This window comes from Octopus sinensis, linkage group LG23 (genome assembly GCF_006345805.1).
Source record: "Octopus sinensis linkage group LG23, ASM634580v1, whole genome shotgun sequence".
Taxonomy (NCBI): domain Eukaryota; kingdom Metazoa; phylum Mollusca; class Cephalopoda; order Octopoda; family Octopodidae; genus Octopus; species Octopus sinensis.
Genome location: NC_043019.1, coordinates 2,935,955 through 2,958,454, shown reverse-complemented (window position 1 = coordinate 2,958,454; position 22,500 = coordinate 2,935,955). Strand labels below are relative to the sequence as shown.

General features: G+C 33.5%; 1 protein-coding gene across 1 annotated transcript in view; it reads left to right on the top strand.

Annotated features, from left to right (window-relative positions):
• Positions 1 to 21,081, top strand: part of LOC115223644 — a 207,068-nt gene extending 185,987 nt beyond the window's left edge. The window contains exons 66-82 of the mRNA XM_036512623.1: positions 1,182 to 1,444; positions 4,171 to 4,459; positions 4,670 to 4,933; positions 5,094 to 5,411; positions 6,300 to 6,548; positions 6,745 to 6,858; positions 6,985 to 7,304; positions 7,402 to 7,639; positions 8,043 to 8,156; positions 9,745 to 9,976; positions 12,427 to 12,620; positions 13,922 to 14,071; positions 14,279 to 14,389; positions 15,399 to 15,731; positions 16,467 to 16,694; positions 18,229 to 18,342; positions 19,905 to 21,081. Coding sequence (XP_036368516.1) covers positions 1,182 to 1,444; positions 4,171 to 4,459; positions 4,670 to 4,933; positions 5,094 to 5,411; positions 6,300 to 6,548; positions 6,745 to 6,858; positions 6,985 to 7,304; positions 7,402 to 7,639; positions 8,043 to 8,156; positions 9,745 to 9,976; positions 12,427 to 12,620; positions 13,922 to 14,071; positions 14,279 to 14,389; positions 15,399 to 15,731; positions 16,467 to 16,694; positions 18,229 to 18,342; positions 19,905 to 20,593 — 4,220 coding nt within the window. The 3' untranslated portion in view covers positions 20,594 to 21,081. The remainder of the gene's footprint in view (positions 1 to 1,181; positions 1,445 to 4,170; positions 4,460 to 4,669; positions 4,934 to 5,093; positions 5,412 to 6,299; positions 6,549 to 6,744; positions 6,859 to 6,984; positions 7,305 to 7,401; positions 7,640 to 8,042; positions 8,157 to 9,744; positions 9,977 to 12,426; positions 12,621 to 13,921; positions 14,072 to 14,278; positions 14,390 to 15,398; positions 15,732 to 16,466; positions 16,695 to 18,228; positions 18,343 to 19,904) is intronic.
• Positions 21,082 to 22,500: the final 1,419 nt, after the last annotated feature.

Genomic DNA, 22,500 nt, shown 5'->3' with positions numbered 1-22,500 from the left:
GAGAGAGAGAGAGAGATTTGAGAAATGAATAAGGATGACTTCACTGGTAGTTCTGATCAGTTTAATTTATTAGTTTTCTAATTTTTTAATAACATAAGTTTTACACTTTAGTTTGTAAATCTAGTAAGTTCTTTGTTAACTTGGGTGGCGAAGTTTAAAAAAAAAATTCCTTAACTTTTTTATAGAACTTTCTTGCATTTATTGTCAAACAGATCTGAGAGTTTGGGTTGGGATCGGGGTTTGTTAATCAGTGTGTGAGTGAAAGACTGTTGATAAATAAGAGCTGAAAGGAAATGGTGAATGGTCAAAACCAGATACTTGATTGGATATGAAGTTGAGAGATGGTGGAGTGTTAAAAGAGTGTTTAATGAAGCCATTTAAATAGTTGAGAAATATAATGACCAGATGTTTTCCCAAATTCTTTCTTTTAGCAATTTTCTGTTTTAAGTGTGTGTCTGGGGTGGTGGTGTCAATGAGGTGTGTAAGATACAGGTCTTTTGATAAAAAATGTTTGTTGATAGGAATGTTTTTTATATATTGGTTTGAGAGGGGAAGTGGCGAAGATCATGCTGGCTTACATATTTACTTCACTACATATAGTAAACAAAAAGTATATTTACATATCTCTCTCTCTCTTTATATATATATATAGGATAGGAGCACTCCATTGGTTGTGACGACAAGGGTCCCTGCTGATACAATCAATGGAACAGCTTGCTCATGAAATGAACGTGCAAGTGGCTGAGCACTCCACAAACACATGTACCCTTAACGTAGTTCTCGGGGAAATTCAGCGTGACATGGAGTGTGACAAGGTTGGCCCTTTAAAATACAGGCACTACTCAATTTTGCCAGCTGAGTGGACTGGAGCAACATGAAATAAAGTATCTTGCTCAAGGACACAATGTGCCGCCAAGAATTGAACTCACGACCTTACGATCATGAGCCGAATGCCCCTAACCACTAAGCCACGCACCTTCACACACACATATATATATATACACATACGTATGTTTATATGCATGTATATATATATATATATATATATACACACACACACATGTACACATACATAAACATATAAAGCAAAGCCTCCACTATATGTAGCTTGGTAATTGTTGAGTTGGTGAATTCTATTATTAAGAATAAGTGAAGTAAATTATAATTTGAAACTTTTGCAGAAACTGGTCAGGATATTGTGTTGATGTTGGATTCCAGTGTAACAGATGAAAAGTTTTTCTTGATGCTTATCTTTGCTCGTGCATTTGTTGGGATGGCTGATTTTGACACAGGGAAAGTGAGAATCGGTCTTATGCTCTTTAACTCTGAAGCTAAAATCGAAGCCCATTTAAATACATTCCATAGGAAAGCTGATTTACTGCAGGTTATTGATATGTTGCCACAAAGTAGCGGAAAATCAAACAAAGCCAAGGCTTTCAATGAAGTAAGTATGTTTCATAATCATCATCATCCTTATTAGGAAATATAGAGTTACAACTTGTATATAGCATCAGTTTTAAGTAAGATATAATTTATAGAATGTATCCATAACTCTGAAGTTATGAAAGAAAAATCAATTATCGGCGCAGGAGTGGCTGTGTGGTAGGTAGCTTGCTTACCAACCACATGGTTTTGGGGTCATTCCCACTGCGTGGCACCTTAGGCAAGTGTCCTCTACTATAGCCTCGGGCAGACCAAAGCCTTGTGAGTGGATTTGGTAGATGGAAACTGAAAGAAGCCTGTCGTATATATGTATATATGTTTGTGTGTCTGTGTTTGTCCCCCCAACATCGCTTGACAACCGATGCTGGTGTGTTTACGTTCCCGTAACTTAGCGGTTTGGCAAAACAGACCGATAGAATAAGTACTAGGCTTACAAAGAATAAGTCCTGGGGTCGATTTGCTCGACTAAAGGCGGTGCTCCAGCATAGCCACAGTCAAATGACTGAAACAGGTTAAAGAGTATAGCTAGAGTTTAGACGTAACTAATTACAGATAGTAATCACTGATGATGTCTTGCTCTAGATGTCCTATCACTTTGTTAATATTGTTACTCTCATTGTGTGCATATTTGTCACTCTGTATTCTTTTACCCTGTTCATGTTCTGTAATTCTGTTATTCTATTGATATCCTGTTAATCACTTAATACTACTATAACAACTTTTTGAAAAGGAAGACTGTATAATATTGTTCTATTTAAAGGGGCACACATTCTTCCTTGTATAAAAGAAGAGCTGCAGTGATGAAAATTTATAGTGCCTCATGTTTGTACTACTGAGATTTAGCTGTTGAGAGAAATACAAAAGTTGTAGCAGACTTCTAAAACCATGCAGTATTACAAAGGAAGTGGGTTAAGACGCATGTGACTCTTTATAAGGAGAAAAATGGGGGAGGATCATTGAGTAGATATAGAAGATGTGATGTATTTGTAGATTTTGAGTATCACGTAGTGATAATTAATTTAGTTTGGAAATACAAAATATTTTCCATAGACATGCAGAAAATATGAATTAATAATTTAAAGATTAACAAATGTTTGAAATACTGGAAAGGGTAGCAACCATAGTAGTTGACAGTGTTTAGAAAAATTTTATTTTAGGAATCTGGGACACCAGTATCTCAGTCCAATAAGTTTCCGCTAAAGACTTTTCTTAATCCTTTCTACTCAGACTCGTCATACCTCTTCTAAAATGCTATCCCTGTTTCCATTTTTTGTTGCATCAGCCTGTAGAAATCCACACTGAATATCAACTATATTAACCCTATCATACTGTGTACCTGGTATACTGAGAATAGCCTAAATGTAATCTCTGCCAGATTCCTGTTAAGGTGGTAATGAATAACACACAGAGAAAAAGATAAAATAGACAACTGATCACATTGCAACTTTGTAGTCAAGTGTGTTTATGGCTCATTGTTAAAGGTGTTCTCCATTATTCTTGTTTACTTTTGTTTTCCATAAAAAAAATTTAAAAAATCTGATTTTGTGATGAAACAACTCTTTACAGTTGAGGAAATTATTGATGATATTCATTCTTTGGATGAAGAGTTTACCCTTATGCAGGTAGTGAAGGGGATTTGGACAATCAATCTGGCAAAAGTGATGAGGAAAGTAGTGATTTGGGTTAACAAATACACTAGTTGAGAAATATTGTTATTCTCCTTTTTTTTTTTTTTTTGTGACTCTGTCGATGAGTTTACCTGCAATGAATTAATATGGTAGTTGTGAGAAAGGCCTATTATTGTTATTCTCCTGAATATTTTTGCAATTCTGTCCATTAGATTGCCTGCAATTGTTACTCTTGAGCTGTATATGCAACTGTTTATTTACATTTGATGGATATTTATCCTCATCTTGTTTGTTGTTAACACAACGTTTCAGCTGATATACCCTCCAGCCTTCATCAGGTGTCTTGGGAAAATTTCAAACCAGGGTTCTCATTCCTAAAGTATTTTGCGATATTATTATTGTTCAGGTCACTGCCTGGAATCAAACTTGTAATCTTGGGGTTAGTAGCCTGCGCTCTTAACCACTAGACCATATTTTCTTTTTGCTCAGAAGCCCAGGTAGAGGATAAAATTAAACACATAGACCTTTATCTGAGAGGGTTACGATCACCTCTCTGGGTTTAATAGATTTCATTATTGTCTTAGAAACTGTTAGCTTACAAGTAATCTATATTTCATTGAACATATGTAACTGTTATTAAAGAGAGATTACATGCTGTGTTAGTCAAATATATACTGCAATAAATACAGTATTTTGTGCCAATCATTTTTACACAAATGTTGCTTTTCAGTATAGAAATTTTTTTAAATGCTTTTTTTTTTATACAAAATAAATTCAAATTCATCTCAAGTTTCATTCTTAATATGTATAATTTCTCAAAGCTTGCATTTATTCTAATCTGAATAAATGTAACTTCCATTTTATTGTGAAATTATCTAATTTCAATTAAATATGAATGATGACATGAACACCTGTTACTTACCACTGAAAACAATCTTAACATTTTCTGTCTTATTTGCAATTGAAACAAAACTCATGCTGTTTATAAATGAAATATTTATTTTGTGAATTTGCACATGCATACACATATATAATTCATATGTATGCATGTGTGTATGTATATATATATTTTGTCTAATATCAAAATTGAAATATTTAGGTGAGGAAAAATATGTTTGTCACTGAAAATGGAGACCGACCTAAAGCTGAAAATAAGGTTATTCTCATCACTGGATCAAAGACCGGTGATATAGCAAAAGCTAAGAAACGTGCTGAAGAATTAGAAAAAGAAGCCAAAGCTGAGGTATTTGTACTTGGATTAGGTGATGTAGATCCAAATGAGCTGTACAGTTTTGCATCTGCACCAGAGAATGAACATGTGTATCAAGTGAACTCTGCTGAAACTGTAATGAATATTATGGATCCACTTTTAAATAAAGTTAAGCAAGGTATGAACTTGATATTATAAACATAATTTGTTTTTTGACTCAAAATATAATGATTAATCTTGAAAATACTGTTTCATATTGCATTTAAACATCTTGAAAACATATGTAGTATAAATGGCAAAAATGTCCTTGATGATTAGGATTCGTTTAGTCTACTTCTGACAATCATGACCTAATGAATAAAATTGAAAATGTATTTCATTTTTACAGTATATGTACCACCTCCAACTACTCCAGCTCCTACAACTAGACGTACTCCACGAACTACTCTGTCAACAAGACGACGAGTTCCAGTGACTATTCCACCAAGGCCTGAAACAACCCAAAGAATTACAACCCGAAGGACTACAACCCGAAGGACTACGCCCCGAAGGACTACGCCCCGAAGGACTACGCCCCGAAGGACTACACCCCGAAGGACTACACCTCGAAGACCCGTAGTAACTACACCCAAAAGAATATACAGACCTTCAGGTAAATTATGCAACAGCTATAATATTTTTTATTGCATTATTTGTATCTTCTTATATCAATAAATAAATATAAACTCTTAATATAGAAAAAGTTATAAATGTAAAGTTGTATAGATTAACATTTGTGTGATTGTAATTGCAACATCTTTTTTGTTTTGTAGATTGTACCAGCAAAGCTGACATTCTGTTTGTTGTTGATTCTTCTGGAAGTGTTGGTGAAGAAAACTTTGCCAAAGTAATAGACTTTGTATATTCTACCATTGAGAGTCTTGATATAGAATCAGGATTATATAATGTGGCTCTCGTCACATTTAGTGATGAAGCACGTACAGAATTTTATCTAAATTCTTTTACCAGGAAAGAAGATATTGAAAATGCCACTGCAGCTGTAAAATATGTCTACGGCTCAACTCATACAGCAATTGCTCTTCGAATGGCACGCAGAATGATATTCACTGAAGTCAATGGAGACAGGCCTGGTAAATATAGCAATTACTTTTGTTGGAATATTTTTGATATAGTGTTTTTTTGCTTCTTAAGTTTGTTTTTTAACTTAATAAACTTTTCTAAAGAATTGGACCAACCAATATAATTCATAACATATTTTGAAGGACTTTCAGACTGCTGAAGATGACATTTTAAAATCATTTAGTTTTATTGGAAGACTTTGGCTACTAAAAGAGGGCATTGAATGAATGTGGTAAAAGTTTAGAGTGTATATTGTATAGTGGCAGAAGTGATCAGTGTACATTAAAAAGTGTATAGTGGTGGAAGTGATGGCTGTTGTCTGAATAGTGTATAATGTATGTCAGTGGAAGTTGTTGGTGTAGACTGAAGATTATATAATATTTTTTAAGACAAAAACAGCATCCATTTTCAATGTTTCCAATATGGTGCAGGAAATGAGGAAGTAATTCCAGATCACAAACCTGGCTGTAATGCTTGCAATGGAGTGAATTCCACTAAAGTCACACAACAGCTGTCTTTCTGATGGGCTTCAAAACTGTTTCTGTCACAGAAATTTCACTCACTAAGGTTTAATCAGAGTCTATGGCAGAAGCCAATTAGATTGAACTCAAATTATTTAGTTGCAAAACATATTTCTTAAGCATATGACCATAATTGCACAAATTGAAAGGAAGTCACAGATAAGGGGTGTGAAGTCAAAATATATGTTAATTACAACTGTAATTAGGTTATTCATGAAAAAGTATGCCAATGAAGGAAACTTTACTAATCAATCTTTTAGAATATGGTTAAGTTTTGTGAACACTATTATAAAGTGCAAGAATTCGTATACATTTATATTAAATGTACTTTTAACTAGTTTCTAGTTAATATTTTCATTACTTGATTTTTGTTTTCAGATGCACCCAACATTGTAGTTATTATAACTGATGGACAGTCAAATATTAATCAGAGAGAGACTTTACCACAAGCTCGTCTTCTTAAACAGAGTGGTGTGAGTGTTATAACTGTAGCTGTTGGATTTGCAACACAAACAGAAGAATTAATTGGAATGACATCACCGCCAGTTGCAGAGAATTTATTTTCTGTTGATGATTTCAGTGAGCTTGAAAATCTTCATGCCAGGATTGTAGAACCAATTTGTAAAGGTAAGAAGTCCAGTCACTGTAACTCTCCATCGTCTTAAGTTCTTAATGAAATTAGATGATAATTTAATATAAACAAATTGCTTACAAAGACCTTTGATATAATAACAGGTTTATTGATAAAAGTATATTCTAGAATGTTACCCGTGTACAATGTTTATTGATTGAAATTCACTTTTTATTTCATGGTTTATAATAGGCCAACATTTGTGTGCAAATAACCCCTGCAAAAATGGAGGAGAATGCTATGATACACTTAAACATTACATTTGTATCTGCGCTAAAGGTTTCTATGGAACAGAATGTGACAAAGGTAAGCATTTGTGATTATTTCTGTTTACGTGAACGATGGTAAATTGGTTGTTTTATCATTTCAAAATACATATAAAAAATGTAAAATCAATCCGAATGTTTACCAAGCTTTTCTTTTTCCTTCTAGTCTGTCCACAACCAGCTGATGTAGCATTTATTCTAGATTCTTCTACTAGTGTTGGATGGAGAACCTTTCAGAGAATGAAACGCTTTGCTGAAGGTATGGTGAGAGATCTAGCTATAGGTTACTGTGGCCACCGCATTGCTTTAGTAAAATACAGTTCACGACCTTTAATAGAATTTCATCTAGACCGCTTTAATAGACAAGAATCAGTTATTCGAAGCATTGATGATACTTCCTACACTCGAGGCCATGCTGATATGGCAAATGCCATAAAGTTTGTGAGTCAAGAAATATTTAGTCCAAGACATGGAGATCGAGATGGGGTAAGTAAAATTATGTCTTCTTGTTGCTTTATGATTAACTTTATTGATCAAGAAAGATTTCTATATTAAAAAACAAACTCCCTTTCTGTTTGGCTAGGTCAAAAACATCGCCTATTTGCTGACCCATGGTCAAATAGATATGTCAAGAGAAGATACTCTCAGACAAGCTGAATTAGCCATTTCTTCTGGTATTCATATTATACCCGTAGCATTTAATGTTCGGAGAAGCTATGAACTTGACACCATTGCAGCTGCACAAGGAATAAAAACAACTGAAATTTTTGGAGCTGATGTAGATGGAATGACTGATACCTTATTGCATCCTATTTTTGAAAGTATGTATTATACTTTTACTTCTCACATAATAATGTTATATAAACTGTTAAGTAGCTAACTTTAACACTGTCCTTTTTCTTGGACGTATTTCATTCATTGACAGAAGGTAACTAATGTTTCCATTTCTCAGTCTTTAAAAATTTGTTACTATTTTCATTTTTATTATTTGGTCAGTGAGTAAAAGCTATATACATTTTCTTAGCCCGCATATCTACTAATACAATGAAATGAACTTTAAACATAGAAAAAGTTTTTATTGTATTCTCAATATATTTATTCATGCTTTATTTCACACACACACACATATATATTCATTGTCACATAATAAATTAAAATAGTTACTTTTTTTCTGTATTATTGTTTAAATGTTGGTAGTTATTTCATACTTTATTTATTTTACAGCTCGAAGTCACTGTGAACCAAATCCCTGCTTAAACGGGGGAAAATGTGTCAACTATCCATTTACATATAAATGCGAATGTAAACGAGGTTTCACTGGTGAAAATTGTGAAAAGCGTATGTTGTTGCATTTTTGCATATCTTTTGAAACTAGCATGATAATAACATGATCAGTCAGGTGATGTATGTTGCACATATCCTTCTACAAAACTAAAGAAATAATACCATAAACATATAATTAAACACAGTGACAGTTCCAATCTTAGCTGAAATATTCTAATGATTTGAAATATGCTGAGCTTCTATCACTCACTTTATGTTGGAAATTTAGTAAGAAAATATGAAGGAGGTATTTGTAATATTACATCAGACTACTATATAACACACATTACATTGTAGATAGTGTTACTTTTATCTGCTTGATACAGAGGCTGTGTAAAAGATGAAATTTCTATAGAGTAAAAATCTACTGAGCTATATTATTCGAATGCAGCAGTCTTTAGTCATGAACATCAAACATCTATAAGATATCATATTGCAGTAAATGATAAATAATCTTTCTTAGCAACTTTACTCTTGTAGGATTACCAAAACTACCCCCAAAAAGAACTAAGATTGCTTTTCTAGACCTATTCAGCTTTTATCAGTCAACTAGCACTATGACCCGGCAACGATGGGTCATAATGCTAGTTATCTCTAATTTTTATGGTAAAAGTATCTGACATAAAATAGAGAAATGTTTTTGTTTCACTTTTAACACGTAATAGTGGAGAAGATATGATATTGCTGTGGGCTCGACCTAGGCAAGAAGTTGAACATTTCTTTTTGCCGATGACACTCCCCGGACCCTAAGTAAGGCATGTGTAAAATTTGAATGAAATTGTTTGTGTAGATCTCAAGTTTTAGACAGACAGACAGACACACATTCTCAGTTTTATATATATAGAGATGACTGCACAAAATTCATGTAAAGGGGATCCCTATTGAAGTATTATTGTGTTATGTGCAACAGTGATGCTGCTATACGCACAAATGTCCAAGACAAAATCTCAGTAAAGGCTACCCTGCTGATTGACATGAGATTAATGATCAACACACTACAACCATGGGTGTATAACCACATACTGAACTCTATCTTCTCTGTGCCATCTATACTGATCCTCTGATTTGTCAAGTGGTATACCCTCTCCCACCATGCCACCTCTTTTATCTTTACTGTATCTCAATAATCACATCTTGTACTAACTGTTTTTTCCAATCTTTACTTTCTAGAACTGCCATTATCTAGAATTTCCTCTTTAGAAATACTCAAACTGAAACCTATGTAGCTCAAAACAATTTGAGAGACGGGCATGAAAAAGTTATACACATGGTCCTTCTGGCTTAGATGAACTTATAAAGAAAAACAATCAAAAATATATTAGATTAACGACTAGAATACCTCAAACTACTCCAGTAGTGCCACTTCTCAGACATGAAGGAAAAAAAATGTTCTCTACACATTTTTTCTCTGATTCATCTCTAACTTAAAATCAGTTATTAATTAGACAAATCTCCAGACATTATTAAGCTTCGGCTCATATGTTCACATTGTTACTTTTACTTCTCGTTAGGAATTTTTCTATTTATCTTATGTCCTTTCTTCTTAAATTTTAATTTCTATTTGAAACTTGCAGCACTAATGCAAATTTTACTCCTTTTGCAGAATGTAATTCTAGAGCTGATATGATTTTAGTTATTGATACTTCACGTTATGTAACAAGGCCAGCTCTCCGAAGGGTCAAACGTATGTTACGAAAAACAATTAAAAGACTTTCATTCAGTCATCAAAATATACGAGTTGCAGTAATAACCTATGATGCAGAGCCAAGACTCCGACTTACTCTTGATAAAGGTAGACACAAACAGGATGTGATGGCAGTTCTATCAATGCTCAGGTAATTTTTACGTTTAATTTTTCTTGAATCACAACCCTGTAGTTTCAGTGTAGTTTTACTCACTTAGACCACTTTTAAATAAACTTTAACATCTATTTATTTCTGCATAGTTTCTTGATTTTTTTTAGTTCTCCAAATTAGCTTGCAATTAAATGTCCATTAAAAGTCATTCCTGCATTGATGTCTAGCTCATACAAGATAGAAAAAGGCACATTAAAACGATGATGATGATGATGAAAACCATTGATAATAGCACTCCATTATTTGGATAGCATTTAGAGTAGAATTAAAATTAAAAGAGCTGGATTGGACTATTTATTTTATAGTTTGTGAAGTTAGATATGCTGTGTTTGTTAATAGAAGATTTTATTGTGTTACTACAGTTCACATAGCTACTGGATGAACTGGGATTGTTACCCCTAATAACAGATAATTTGTTTCTCCGCTTAGCTATCACATGGTGAGATTGTTTCCCTAGCTAATAGATGATCATGGATTGTTACCCCTTATAGACTGGCATGCTATTCAGTAAAGGCTTCATATCTGGTTAATACCATAAAACCACAACCAAGTACTGACCCATGAAATATATTTGCGATTGGAGGAATATATTTATATTACATTACATTTAAAGAAGAAAGTATATATAGATTACAAAGTTAACTAATTTAAATATTTGGGATCATTAAATAATCTTAAACACAAATGGCAGTGTATTGTTTTACCTTCTACTGCACTTCATGATCTCATGATTAGTTGTTCAGGGTGTTGAATAACTGAGGTGTATGTTATATTATTTGCACTCTCCTATTTAATTTATAAATGATTATATGGAAGACATAGCCATGTATTTAGTGTTGTTGTGAAATTAGGTGCACAAGTGTCTTTTGACATCTTGGGAACCAGCCTCTTACATTCTCTTTACTCTTTTACTTGTTTCAGTCATTTGACTGCGGCCATGCTGGAGCACTGCCTTTAGTTGAGCAAATTGACCCCGGGACTTATTCTTTGTAAGCCTAGTACTTATTCTATCGGTCTCTTTTGCCGAACCACTAAGTTACGGGGACATAAACACACCAGCATCGGTAGTCAAGCGATGTTGGGGGGGACAAACACATACACACACATATATACATATATACGACGGGCTTTTTTCAGTTTCCATCTACCAAATCCACTCACAAGGCTTTGGTCAGCCTGAGGCTATAGTAGAAGACACTTGCCCAAGGTGCCATGCAATGGGACTGAACCCGGAACCATGTGGTTGGCAAGCAAGCTACTTACCACACAGCCACTCCTTGTTGAGTAAATCCTAATGAATTGTTAAATAACACTGTTACAGTCAAAAATTTCCTCGTAGGCCTAATTTCATAGTGATATTAAATATGTATAGGATGGACATGATTACATTATTTATTAATACGTAACTCACCATGCTGTATTCATACATATGATACTTGTTGTTGGGTCAACAACTTTACTTGTACCATTATGCAAATGAGTCTATGCCTAGAAAAATATTTGTTTACGTTTTAATAAATACATCTTTAGCTTACTTAAGCTTGGCCTCTTAGAGAAGAGAGATGAGTGAATCCTGATAAATTGTTAGATAACAGAGGGAACTGGTTGTTTCAATCTTCATCATAATCTCTTTTATTTCCTAACAAGATTCCAAATATGTTTAGATGCGAGTTTGTATATTTATTCATAACCCATTCTACTGATACTCCACAAGGTTTAAAATACCATCTGGTCTTTGGATACTTTTAGCAAAGTTCACTCTGTTGCCATCATTTAAGTCAATCTCCTGGTTACTCTCCATACATTTTCCTGCATATTTTCAGGATGGGTATCAGCCATATTAATGGCACTGGCCAGAGACATTACTCCAACTCCCATGATTAATTTTATATAAAAAGAGAATTGTGATTCTTCATTGTAACAGAGAACTAATAACTACAGATTCAGTTAATATTGCACCAATTCTGGTATATATGGTCTGAACCAGAGAAGCTAGATAGATAAAGAGAAAGACAGACAGAGTATTGTAGTAACATTTAGGAATCTAAATATTTGGTGGAACATATAGTTTGCAGTCAACCTGCTAGAAGTAGAAGTCAAACCTTCATTAAATCATACTTTATTGTCCTAGAACAATACATTTTTGATAATGTGCTATTGTATCCACCCTGTTTGAGAATATGACAGGATGGTTACAACCAAAATGACTTATAAGATCTACTAGCCCAGCGTGAAACAACAATGGCAGTGTCATCTAAATAAATTGATCAGAATTCATTTTAGTGAACTTAAGACAACAGTTATTTTGTTCTTTCATTTTTTAATTAATGGCAATTAATTACGTTCACGAAGACTTAGTAGCATTTAATTTTTCTTTGGTTTTGTAAAATTTGAACACAATTTAATAAAAAGCAATTATTATTATTAAGACCTGGACGAACTGACCCTAACCCTGGTGCTGCGCTACGAATGGCCAATCAAGATGTGTTACGGCAGAAATTAGGAGACAGACTACATGTTCCTAACTATTTGGTACTTGTCACAAAATCTGTAAGAGATCTCGATGAAATGTTGCTCCAGTCCCGAAATCTTAAAATGAAAGGAACTAGAATTATGGCTCTTGGTAAGAAAATTGTACTTGATTTATTTTATAGATACAAATTACAATTTACAAATATTGTTATATTTCCATCACTTGAAAGATATTGAACAAAATGATTTTAAAATCATATGAATATCTCTATAAAAGTATCTTGATCCATTGTCTGTTTATTATTTTTCACTGTTTCTGCTGTGTATTGCAGCAAAGTTGTGAAGTTAGTGTGCTGCTCTGCTGCATATCTATTTACCACAACCATTTTACTGTACCTCCTCAAGATTCAGTGTTGTTAAATGTAAATAGTTTAAACTCTCTTGCTTCTTTTAATAACTCTCTGGCTGTCAAATGGATCAACACTAGGAACTAGTTTAGTTGTTATTGTCATTATACATTAATTACAAAAGACACAAGATTTTATCTTAATGCAGTTCATGAAGCTGATTCTGTTAAATTTGTACCACTCAATGCTTGCCAAGTTATACATTATAGCAAATGAAATGCTTATCAATGTTTTAGTTACTATATCAATTATTTCTGTAATTAGGGATGGTCATTGTGCCAGTTTAGCCAATAAAAACACATGCACTATATAGTTGATGTTACTTTGCTTCAGCGTTATTTATTTTTTACATTAATCTTAATCTTATTTCAGCCAGATTTCTTTCAGCACACTCCTGTGACTGCATCAGTGGTCCTTTGCTTTCTTCTTTCTTATTTGTGTGTCTCTCCTTGCTAACCGTCAGCCATTTTGTATTTCTATTGTATGTGTCTTCATTTGCGCATGCGTATATCTCTATGTGCGTCTATACAATAGAAATACGAAATGGCTGACGGTTAGTAAGGAGAGACACACAAATAAGAAAGAAGAAAGCAAAAGACCACTGATGCGGTCACAAGAGTGTGACGAAAGAACTCTGGCCGAAATAAGATTAAGATTAATGTAAAAAATAATGCTGAAGCAAATTAACACCAAATATATAGTGCGTGTGTTTTTATTGACTAAACTGGCAAAATGACCATTCCTAAATACAACAATATCTGTTTTAACACACTATTTCACATCAAAAATCTTGGAAAACAAATATATAAATGTATCAATTATTTCATTTTGTGGTTTCTACTTGTAATTAGGTAAACTGGCTTATTTCATAGTCAAGCACACAGATGTCCATGACACAGTATGGCACACTTCAAAATACAAAATATTCAGATTGTTGCCTGCTTCTTATCTTATTTTCAACATTATTTTAGATCCTCTTCAATATGGTTTATCCAAATAAATATTTAATTATGTCATGAAATATTTGTATTTTTTGTTTTCTCAGGTCTTGTAAGCAGCACATCTTTTGTAGCATCTAGCTTAAATGATGTTGTATCACTGCCATTGGATAAAAACAAATTTGTTATTACTAATTCGACCAAAGAAGAACATGTAGCAGATGTTATTCAGAAATTAGCAGCAGCTGTATGTTATGGTAACTACATATATTTTTTTTTAATATATCATTTTTTACCATTTCTTTCTTTCTTACTTTATTAATCCATTAATAATCATACAAATATACATAATTTGCCGAAATATTTGTTTCTTTCTCAGTTTAGCAGAAATCTCACTCTAAATGAATTCCTTATTTAGTTGTTCAGATATATTATTTTTACCATGTCTTTTATTTAAATTACAGAGGAAATTTGCTCTGAAAATCCCTGTTTGAATGGTGGAACATGTCAAATAGATAAAGGAAGTGCAGTTTGTGACTGTCCAAGAGGTTTTGCTGGAAGATGGTGCCAAAGCAGTGAGTGTACTTTATTAAAGTGAATTTAATGGACATGTTTACTAATAGTCTTCTTTATTTTGTATTACTTTGATATTACATTTATATGATGTTTTCTAATTTGAGGCATAGCAATTTTCAATGGTCTACTGTCATTAGTAGGTGCAACATTTTATTAGTTTACCTATTTTTATTCAGTTTATAAATTCATAAATTTGTGCAATTAACAGGAAAATATTTTGTTGAATCTTGAAAGTCATATCACACCAAAAATAATGCACATACAGGTTCAATTCCTTTATTATTAGTCAATTGGTTAAATATCTAATCAACTAACTAATTAATCATTTGGTTAAACAATTAACCAGATTGTCAAAAACAAAAGCAGATCTTGTAGTGGGTAAGGGAGGCCATGGGTTACAGAACAGGTTGCAAACTGCAATGAAACAGCTTTGGTGAACAATCAAACAACTGGTTGATTGTTTAACCAACACATTAAACAAATGATTGATTTGTTAGTCAGTTAGCTACTTGGGTGGGTGGGTGGGGGTTATTATTATTATTACCTAGGTACAACAAAATTTGTTTCAAATCATGAAATCACATCAAGAATCTTGCAAACCAAATACAAAAGCAAAACAAGAAAAAATAGTTTAGACTCACATCAATGTGATGGTCTTCTTTCTCTTTAATGTTAAATAATTCACAAGCATAACATATGATGAAGTTAGTTGTTAGGTAAGCACTAGAAAATATTACCAGAAAATGTTACTTCAAGTGTGAGGTAGGCTTGATATACAAACATTGATATGAAATCTGCAAACTTATTGCCCTCATTTTATCATCAGTTAACATTAGATGAAACAGTCATGTTTTATTTGTCTCTATGTTAATATTTCCAACTTTCTTTTATTCTTGCCATATTAAGCTGTTTCCGAAATACCAAGTATATGTTAATCACATGATACACTTATCAATTTGTTATCCATTGAACTGCAACTAACTATTCAACTATTGTTTTTTTCAACAGCTTGTGCACAAAACGTTGATGTTGTCTTCGTATTGGACACATCTGGAAATATAAGCCCTGGAGAGTTCAGGTTAATGAAAGAGTTTGCAATTGAGATAGCTGAGAAACTGTCTATTGGAACTCATAAATCAAGAGTTGCTGCTGTTACTTACAGTTCTAGAGCCCATTTGGGATTTACTTTGGATATGTTTTCATCTGCACGTGATGTAAGGAATGCCCTTTCTTCCCTGCTTTATGAATATGGAAATTCAAATGCTGTAGCAGCTCTAGAATTGGTGCGGTCCAAAATATTCAACTATAAAACCGGAGATCGACCAGACGTCAAGAACTTTGGTAATCCTAATTCTTTACATTTTAAAAATTTATTGAAGTTTTCTTTTAATCTATTTTGAAAATTTTAGAAATATTTTCCTAAATATTTGTTTTAATTTACATTTTCATAATTTCACTAAGTCAAAGTTTCAGGATAAACTTTATCATGATTGAATATATTCTTTATGTCTTTACTATCAATTACCAATCATTATCATCATCATTGTTTAGCGTCCGCTTTCCATGTTAGCATGGGTTGGACGGTTCAACTGGGGTCTGGGAAGCCAGAAGGCTGCACCAGGCCCAGTCTGATCTGGCAATGTTTCTACGGCTGGATGCACTTCCTAATGCCACCCACTCCGTGACTGTAGTGGGTGCTTTTTACGTGCCACCATCACGGAGGCTAGTCGGGGCGGTGCTGGCACGGCCACATTTGGATGGTTCTCTTACGTCCCACCGGCACTGGTATCACAGCTACAATTTCATTGATGTTGATAGATTGTAATTTTATGTGTGATAAGTAGCAGTCAATATGTTCTCCCTTCTTATAACGATTTATGATATATGGTAGTAAATATTTCAAAAAGTGATAGAATTTGGTCAGATATACACTGAGTACATATTCAAGACTATTCCCATCGATTACTATCTTCAAGTTCTCAATTTATGTCTTACAATACACTGATAATTTCTCTGAGAAAGATTCTATGATGTCACTGAATTAACATTTCTCATTTATCTTTCTTTCACTTGCAGTAATCTTTTTATCAAATACTGAGTCTAAAATTCACCCTGAACACACAGTAGCATCAGCCAGAGCTTTAAGGAACATCGCTCATATCTATGCAATTGGAATTGCAAACTATGACATAAAAGAACTTTACGACATAGCAAGTTTACCATATTTACTAAATGTTTTCACAGCTGAAAACTATGAAGGTCTTTTCAACTATACAAATGGACTTACGCAATCTTTCTGTAAAGGTAAGCAACACGGTTTTATAATTTATCATTTCAGTGGTTTCAGTTACCAGATTGCAGCCAGGCAATCAAGGTTTTAATTTATCATAAGCAACCCCAGTATTATGAAACGTGTTTAATTGATCTATGTTTATTAAGTGACTAAGTTAACTTATTGACAAAAAGAGATGCAACTCAACACACCAGTATACATATAACATGCTTCCACAGTGTCTATTAAATCCTACTTATTAGGTATTAGTCTACCCAAGCTGTTGTGCTCTGGCATAAAAAAAAACTGAAACAATTCCAGCTTACACTTTTACTTGTTTCAGTCATTTGACTGCGGCCATGCTGGAGCACTGCCTTTTTAGTCTAGCAAATCGACCCCAGGACTTATTCTTTGTAAGCCTAGTACTTATTCTATCGGTCTTTTTTGCCGAACCGCTAAGTAATGGGGACATAAACACACCAGCATCGGTTGTCAAGCAATGTTGGTGGGGACAAACACAGACACACAAACACACATATATATACATATATATATATATATACGACAGGCTCCTTTCAGTTTCCGTCTACCAAATCCACTCACAAGGCTTTGGTTGGCCCAAGGCTATAGTAGAAGACACTTGCCCAAGGTGCCAGGCAGTGGGACTGAACCCAGAACCGTGTGGTTGGCAAGCTACTTACCACTCCTGTGCCTTATTCACAAATAGTTATTAAATATTGTTGAATGTGTCATATAGCTTCCAAGATGGTGGCATGCATACAATAAAAAAATATTTTCAAATCACAATATTTCAATATTCTTTCCATCTTTTGAATTTAAAACTTAATTTAAAATAATCTGCTGCTGCATTCATTGAACAATTCTGTTCTAATACAAAAATGAAATTCAAATCAACATTTTATTTCATTGTGTATGAATTAAGCTTTAAAATTATCAAGACAGATTAATATTAGATGTGCGTCAATTTGAGAAAGAAAGCAGCAACAGGTCAAAATTTTGTATGAAACTGATACTTATATATGCTTAATATTATTTTATGTTGGTAATCTTAACGGTTGTGGAGGCATGTGGCTTAGTGGTTAGCATCATGATCGTAAGATTGTGGTTTCAATTCCTGGATCAGGCAACGCATTGTGTTCTTGAGCAAAATACTTCATTTCATGTTGCTCCAGTCCACTCAGCTGGCAAAAATGAGTAACATTGCGATGGACTGGCGTCCCATCCAGCTGGGGAACATATACACCCTTGAAACTGGGCCCATGAGCCTGGCTAGGCTTTAAAAGGGCGCATTTATTTATTATAATCTTAACAGTTAATATTCATTTATAATTTATCTTGAGTGTTAATTCTTGTCTAAACTTCAAAGCACAGTGAGACATCTTGCCATGCTAGATATTAATGTATGTGTACATATAGTTTAAGCTGTCCTGTTACATTATGTCACTGGGGCAGATATTTTAAAGAAGATAAAAATAAGTTTAAAAAATATAGATGTCAATGCATATTTTCCAGATAATTGAATGTTTGTCTTTTCTATTCTTAAAGCATCAACCTTCTGTGACAGTAACCCCTGTCAGAACGGTGGGGTCTGTGAACCTGCTTCCGCAACTTTCAGATGCAAATGTGCTGATGGTTATGCTGGTCGATTCTGTGAAAGACGTAAGTACATCAAATTTATTTGGTTTATTCTTATGGTTTACTAGAATATAATCTACTGGAGCAAACAAAGATAGTTCTTTATCATAGAGTTCATCATCATCATCGCTTAACATCCATCTACCATGCAAGCAAGGGTAGGGTAGTTGACAGGGGCCAACCAGGTAGAAAAACTACCGTAGGTTACTGTGTCTGTTTTGGCAGAATGGAATCAGTGCTTTTTAGGTGACACTAGAACAGGTGAGATTAGTTTTGGCATGATTTTTACAGCTGGATGCCTTTCCAAATGCCAGCCACTTCAAAATGTGGACTGGATGCTTTTTACGTGGCACCAGCACTGGCAGAGTCATCAAGTAACCCACAAGATAAGGAATTATGAGAGGGGCAGGGACATTTGAGGAGGGGAACTTGTGTCGGTGGATGAAAGGTTAGAGTGTGACAGCAACAGAGAGATAGAAACAGGTGTCTTGCTATATTGGAGGGACATTAAAAGAGGTGATCCAGTATTAGATGATGAAATGTGTGACAGAGAAATTGAGAGGCATAAACAGGTGAATTGCTACTGAGGTGGTACATAGTTACCCAGTGAGAGAGAGAAAGTTCATATATAAAATGTAAAATCTTTTACAAAGCTATATATATATAAATAATATAGAAATGATATTCAATTATGCTACAAACTTTACATTTAGAAAGGAAATGAAGATTTGGTACTTTGCAGATATTATCAAGGAACAATTTTGTTGATAGCTATTAATTTCTAATTAATCTATTGTTAGAAAATGGATACAATGATTATGATAGTCTGTTTTCTCTAAATATGTTGTACATCAATATCATTAAATCAGGTGAGAATTTGAGTATTGATCCTTCTTAATGAAAGTTCCATAATCTTTACTTCATATTCTCCAAAAAATATAATTATATAATTTTTACTGTATCAATGAACTGCAATTAGTATGATTCCAGACCTTTACTGCTACAAACTATTATTGAGGTCAACTGAAAGTTACAATTCGTTCTAAGATTTCTGGTAATGTACTGATCATATTGATATAGTAGCTAATTAAATTGGTAATGATCATGAGTTAATATTGTATATTTCTTGCAAGTAATACATTCTCATTCTAGTTTTTGTGCTGCATATCGAAAGGCACATGAAGCTACTCAGAATTTATTCTCTGCATAGTTGATAACGGCTTCTTATATCATAACTGTCAAATGTTTTACAGAATTAAAATGTATTTCGAAATGTTTCCAAAATTTTAGCATTTCTTATTAATGTTTGAATAGTTTATTTACTTGCTTTTCTTTGAATTAACATTAACCATCAAAATAAAGAAACAATTCTAAATAACTCATTGGTTTAAAAGCAAAAAGACTCCTTTCAATCATAGCTAAGATGATTTCAGATAAGTCTTCAAAGTGACTCGCTACATTGTAAGCCATACAATAGTAGAAGAGATCGTACGTACATACACAACAAATATTTTCTTGTTCTGACCAAAATACCATTTGCAGCTTTTAGTCAGATTCTTTAATGATTTTTTTTTTGTTTTTTTCAGGTTGTGAAATAGTGAAGGACATTGCTTTTGTCTTGGATTCTTCAAGTAGTGTTGGGGAAATTAATTTTGAGCGTATGCTTGATTTCACAAGTAAATTGGTGGATGATTTAGCTGATAGAAACATGAGATATGCTTTGATTACTTACAGCAATGTTGCTACTTTAGTATTTACATTCTCTCGTTACAAAGATGCAGAAACAGTTGCTTCTATTATTAAGCGTACAGCCTACAAACCTGGATCTACAAACACAGCTTCAGCCCTGGCCAATGCTGCAGATATATTTTCTATTGATTATGGCTCCAGACCATCAGCTGAAAAAGTTGTCATTTTGATTACAGATGGTTTGTCTAATGTTGATTATCATCTAACTATTCCAAATGCTGAACGTCTGAAAGCACGTGTTAATAAAGTTATGGCTATAGGGGTGGGTCTTGATAATACAGAGGAAATTAGGCAAATAGCTTCAGCTGATAAATTCATGTACACCGTTCAAGATTTCACATTATTAGAGGATGTTGAAAATGATATTGTAGGTGATACATGCCTCATGCAAGAGAGAACAGATACAAGCAGAGATGATATAGAGATGGAGATAGAGACTGATTCAGAAGATGATTTCGGCGATGATATAGAGAGTGAAACAGATAATAATTATGAAATAGTAACTAGACCACTTTCAGTTGCTTAATTACATGACTGGCTTCATTTTAAAGCTGGAATTATATGTCTGAGGGAAAAATATTTTTGAAAATATTTTCTTTTTGATTTTGAAAGGAAATATTTAAAAATAATGTTCACTTGCCAATAACTTCAGTCACTTTTTACTTCATTTAAACTAAATCTAATGATGAAGTAGAATAATGAATTGTGACTTACAACAGTTAGTTTTGGGACTCTTTAAAATATTTTTTTTTCTAAAGTATGGTTGCTATTTTTAATTCCTTTCCCTTCCACTAATTCCTCTAAGTCAAACTTGAGCACCAAACTGACCACCATCAGGAAGTCATTGTATATATGCCATCATTTTTGTAAAAGTGTTCAATTTTTTTTGAAAATGGAAAGTCATAATACAAAAGAAAGAGTGATTTAGTTCAAATAGAGACTTTCAAATAAATTTGTCCCTAATACTTGTTTTTTTTTTAAATAAAAACAAAAAAGAAAATAAGTTGAAACAAATTGTGTTAATTTGTGTTTTTTGTTAATAGAAAATGAAATTAAAATTACCTTGCATGTATTTCTTTCGAAAAATTATTGTTGGATGGCCAGGTAGAAACATCTCATCCTATGTGAGACTTCCTTGATTGCAATCAAACAATTACAGCAACTTCAATTCAGAAAATATACACCAAATAAAACTCAGACAACACAGAAAAACGTCTTATTTCTGTCAAGAGCAAAACTTCAGGGCTGCCACCATCAGTGTTTGCCATGGCAAAAAATGCTTTTGGATATTGTAGAGGTGAGAGAATGGAGGAAAGTAGAAATGCACAAGAGGTAAGATTGAGGGAAGCCAGATACCTCATGGGCAAGGAACACAGATTTCAATTTATCTAGTATTCAGATAGGAGTACATATATGGCTGGCAAGAGAAATAAATAGCTGGACCGTCTCACCATGGGCATGTGTTTTCTACTATAGCCTCAGGCTGACCGAAGCCATGAGTGGATTTGGTAGATAGAAACTGAAAGAAGCCCATCGTATATACATGAGTGTGTGTCCTCAACCACCGCTTGACAACCAGTACTGGTGTATTTATTACATCCCCAAAAGTTAGAAGTTCAACAAAAGAGATGCATTGAATAAATACCAGACTTTTAAAAATTAAGTACAGAAGGTTGCTACATTTGATTATATAAACTCTTCGAGGTAGTGCCCCAGCATGGCCATAAGCAACATAATAGTAACAGTGAACTCTGACAATTAATTGAACAAGAAAATAAAAGTGTTTCAATGAAGTAAATATAAACAGCTATAGAGACATAAAACTAACGTTTCAGGTAAATAAAAGAGTTTTTTTAGCATCACCAGATTTAAGAGAAAATTACCTTAGATGAGATACAGTTTGGATTTGTGCTTGGAACGGGTACCTCTGCTGTCCTGTTATGAAACAATTATTTTAAGGGTATACATGTACAGAGATAAAGTCAATACAATGAGAGTAATGAAACTTTTTTTTTTTGTTATCATTCTTATCAAAATTGCATCCACTTTTTGCATATAAAAGCGGTTACTTCAGTCAACAAAGGGGAGTTACTCTAGATTAACAATTATTTCAAAATACAGAGTTATGTCCCTTAACAGTTTCAAAATACAGAGTTAACTGAAAAAAAGTAATCTTATAAAAATCTGTTTCTTAGTCTTTAACATTTTCGCTCGAGGCATAAGGTGGGTATGGCTAGCCCCTACTGCCCGTTCTGCGCCTTCAACTGATGGAACTCAGTCGTTTGTGACTAAGCTGAAATTAGTTTATTTGCATTCAATCACGTGGATCATGAGATAATTGGTGTTCTTAGGTGCCAGGTCATCCGTAACTGGACAATTTTGTTGTTAGAAATGTTGTATGTGGCCATTCCATCCTTGAAAATTGAATAGCTA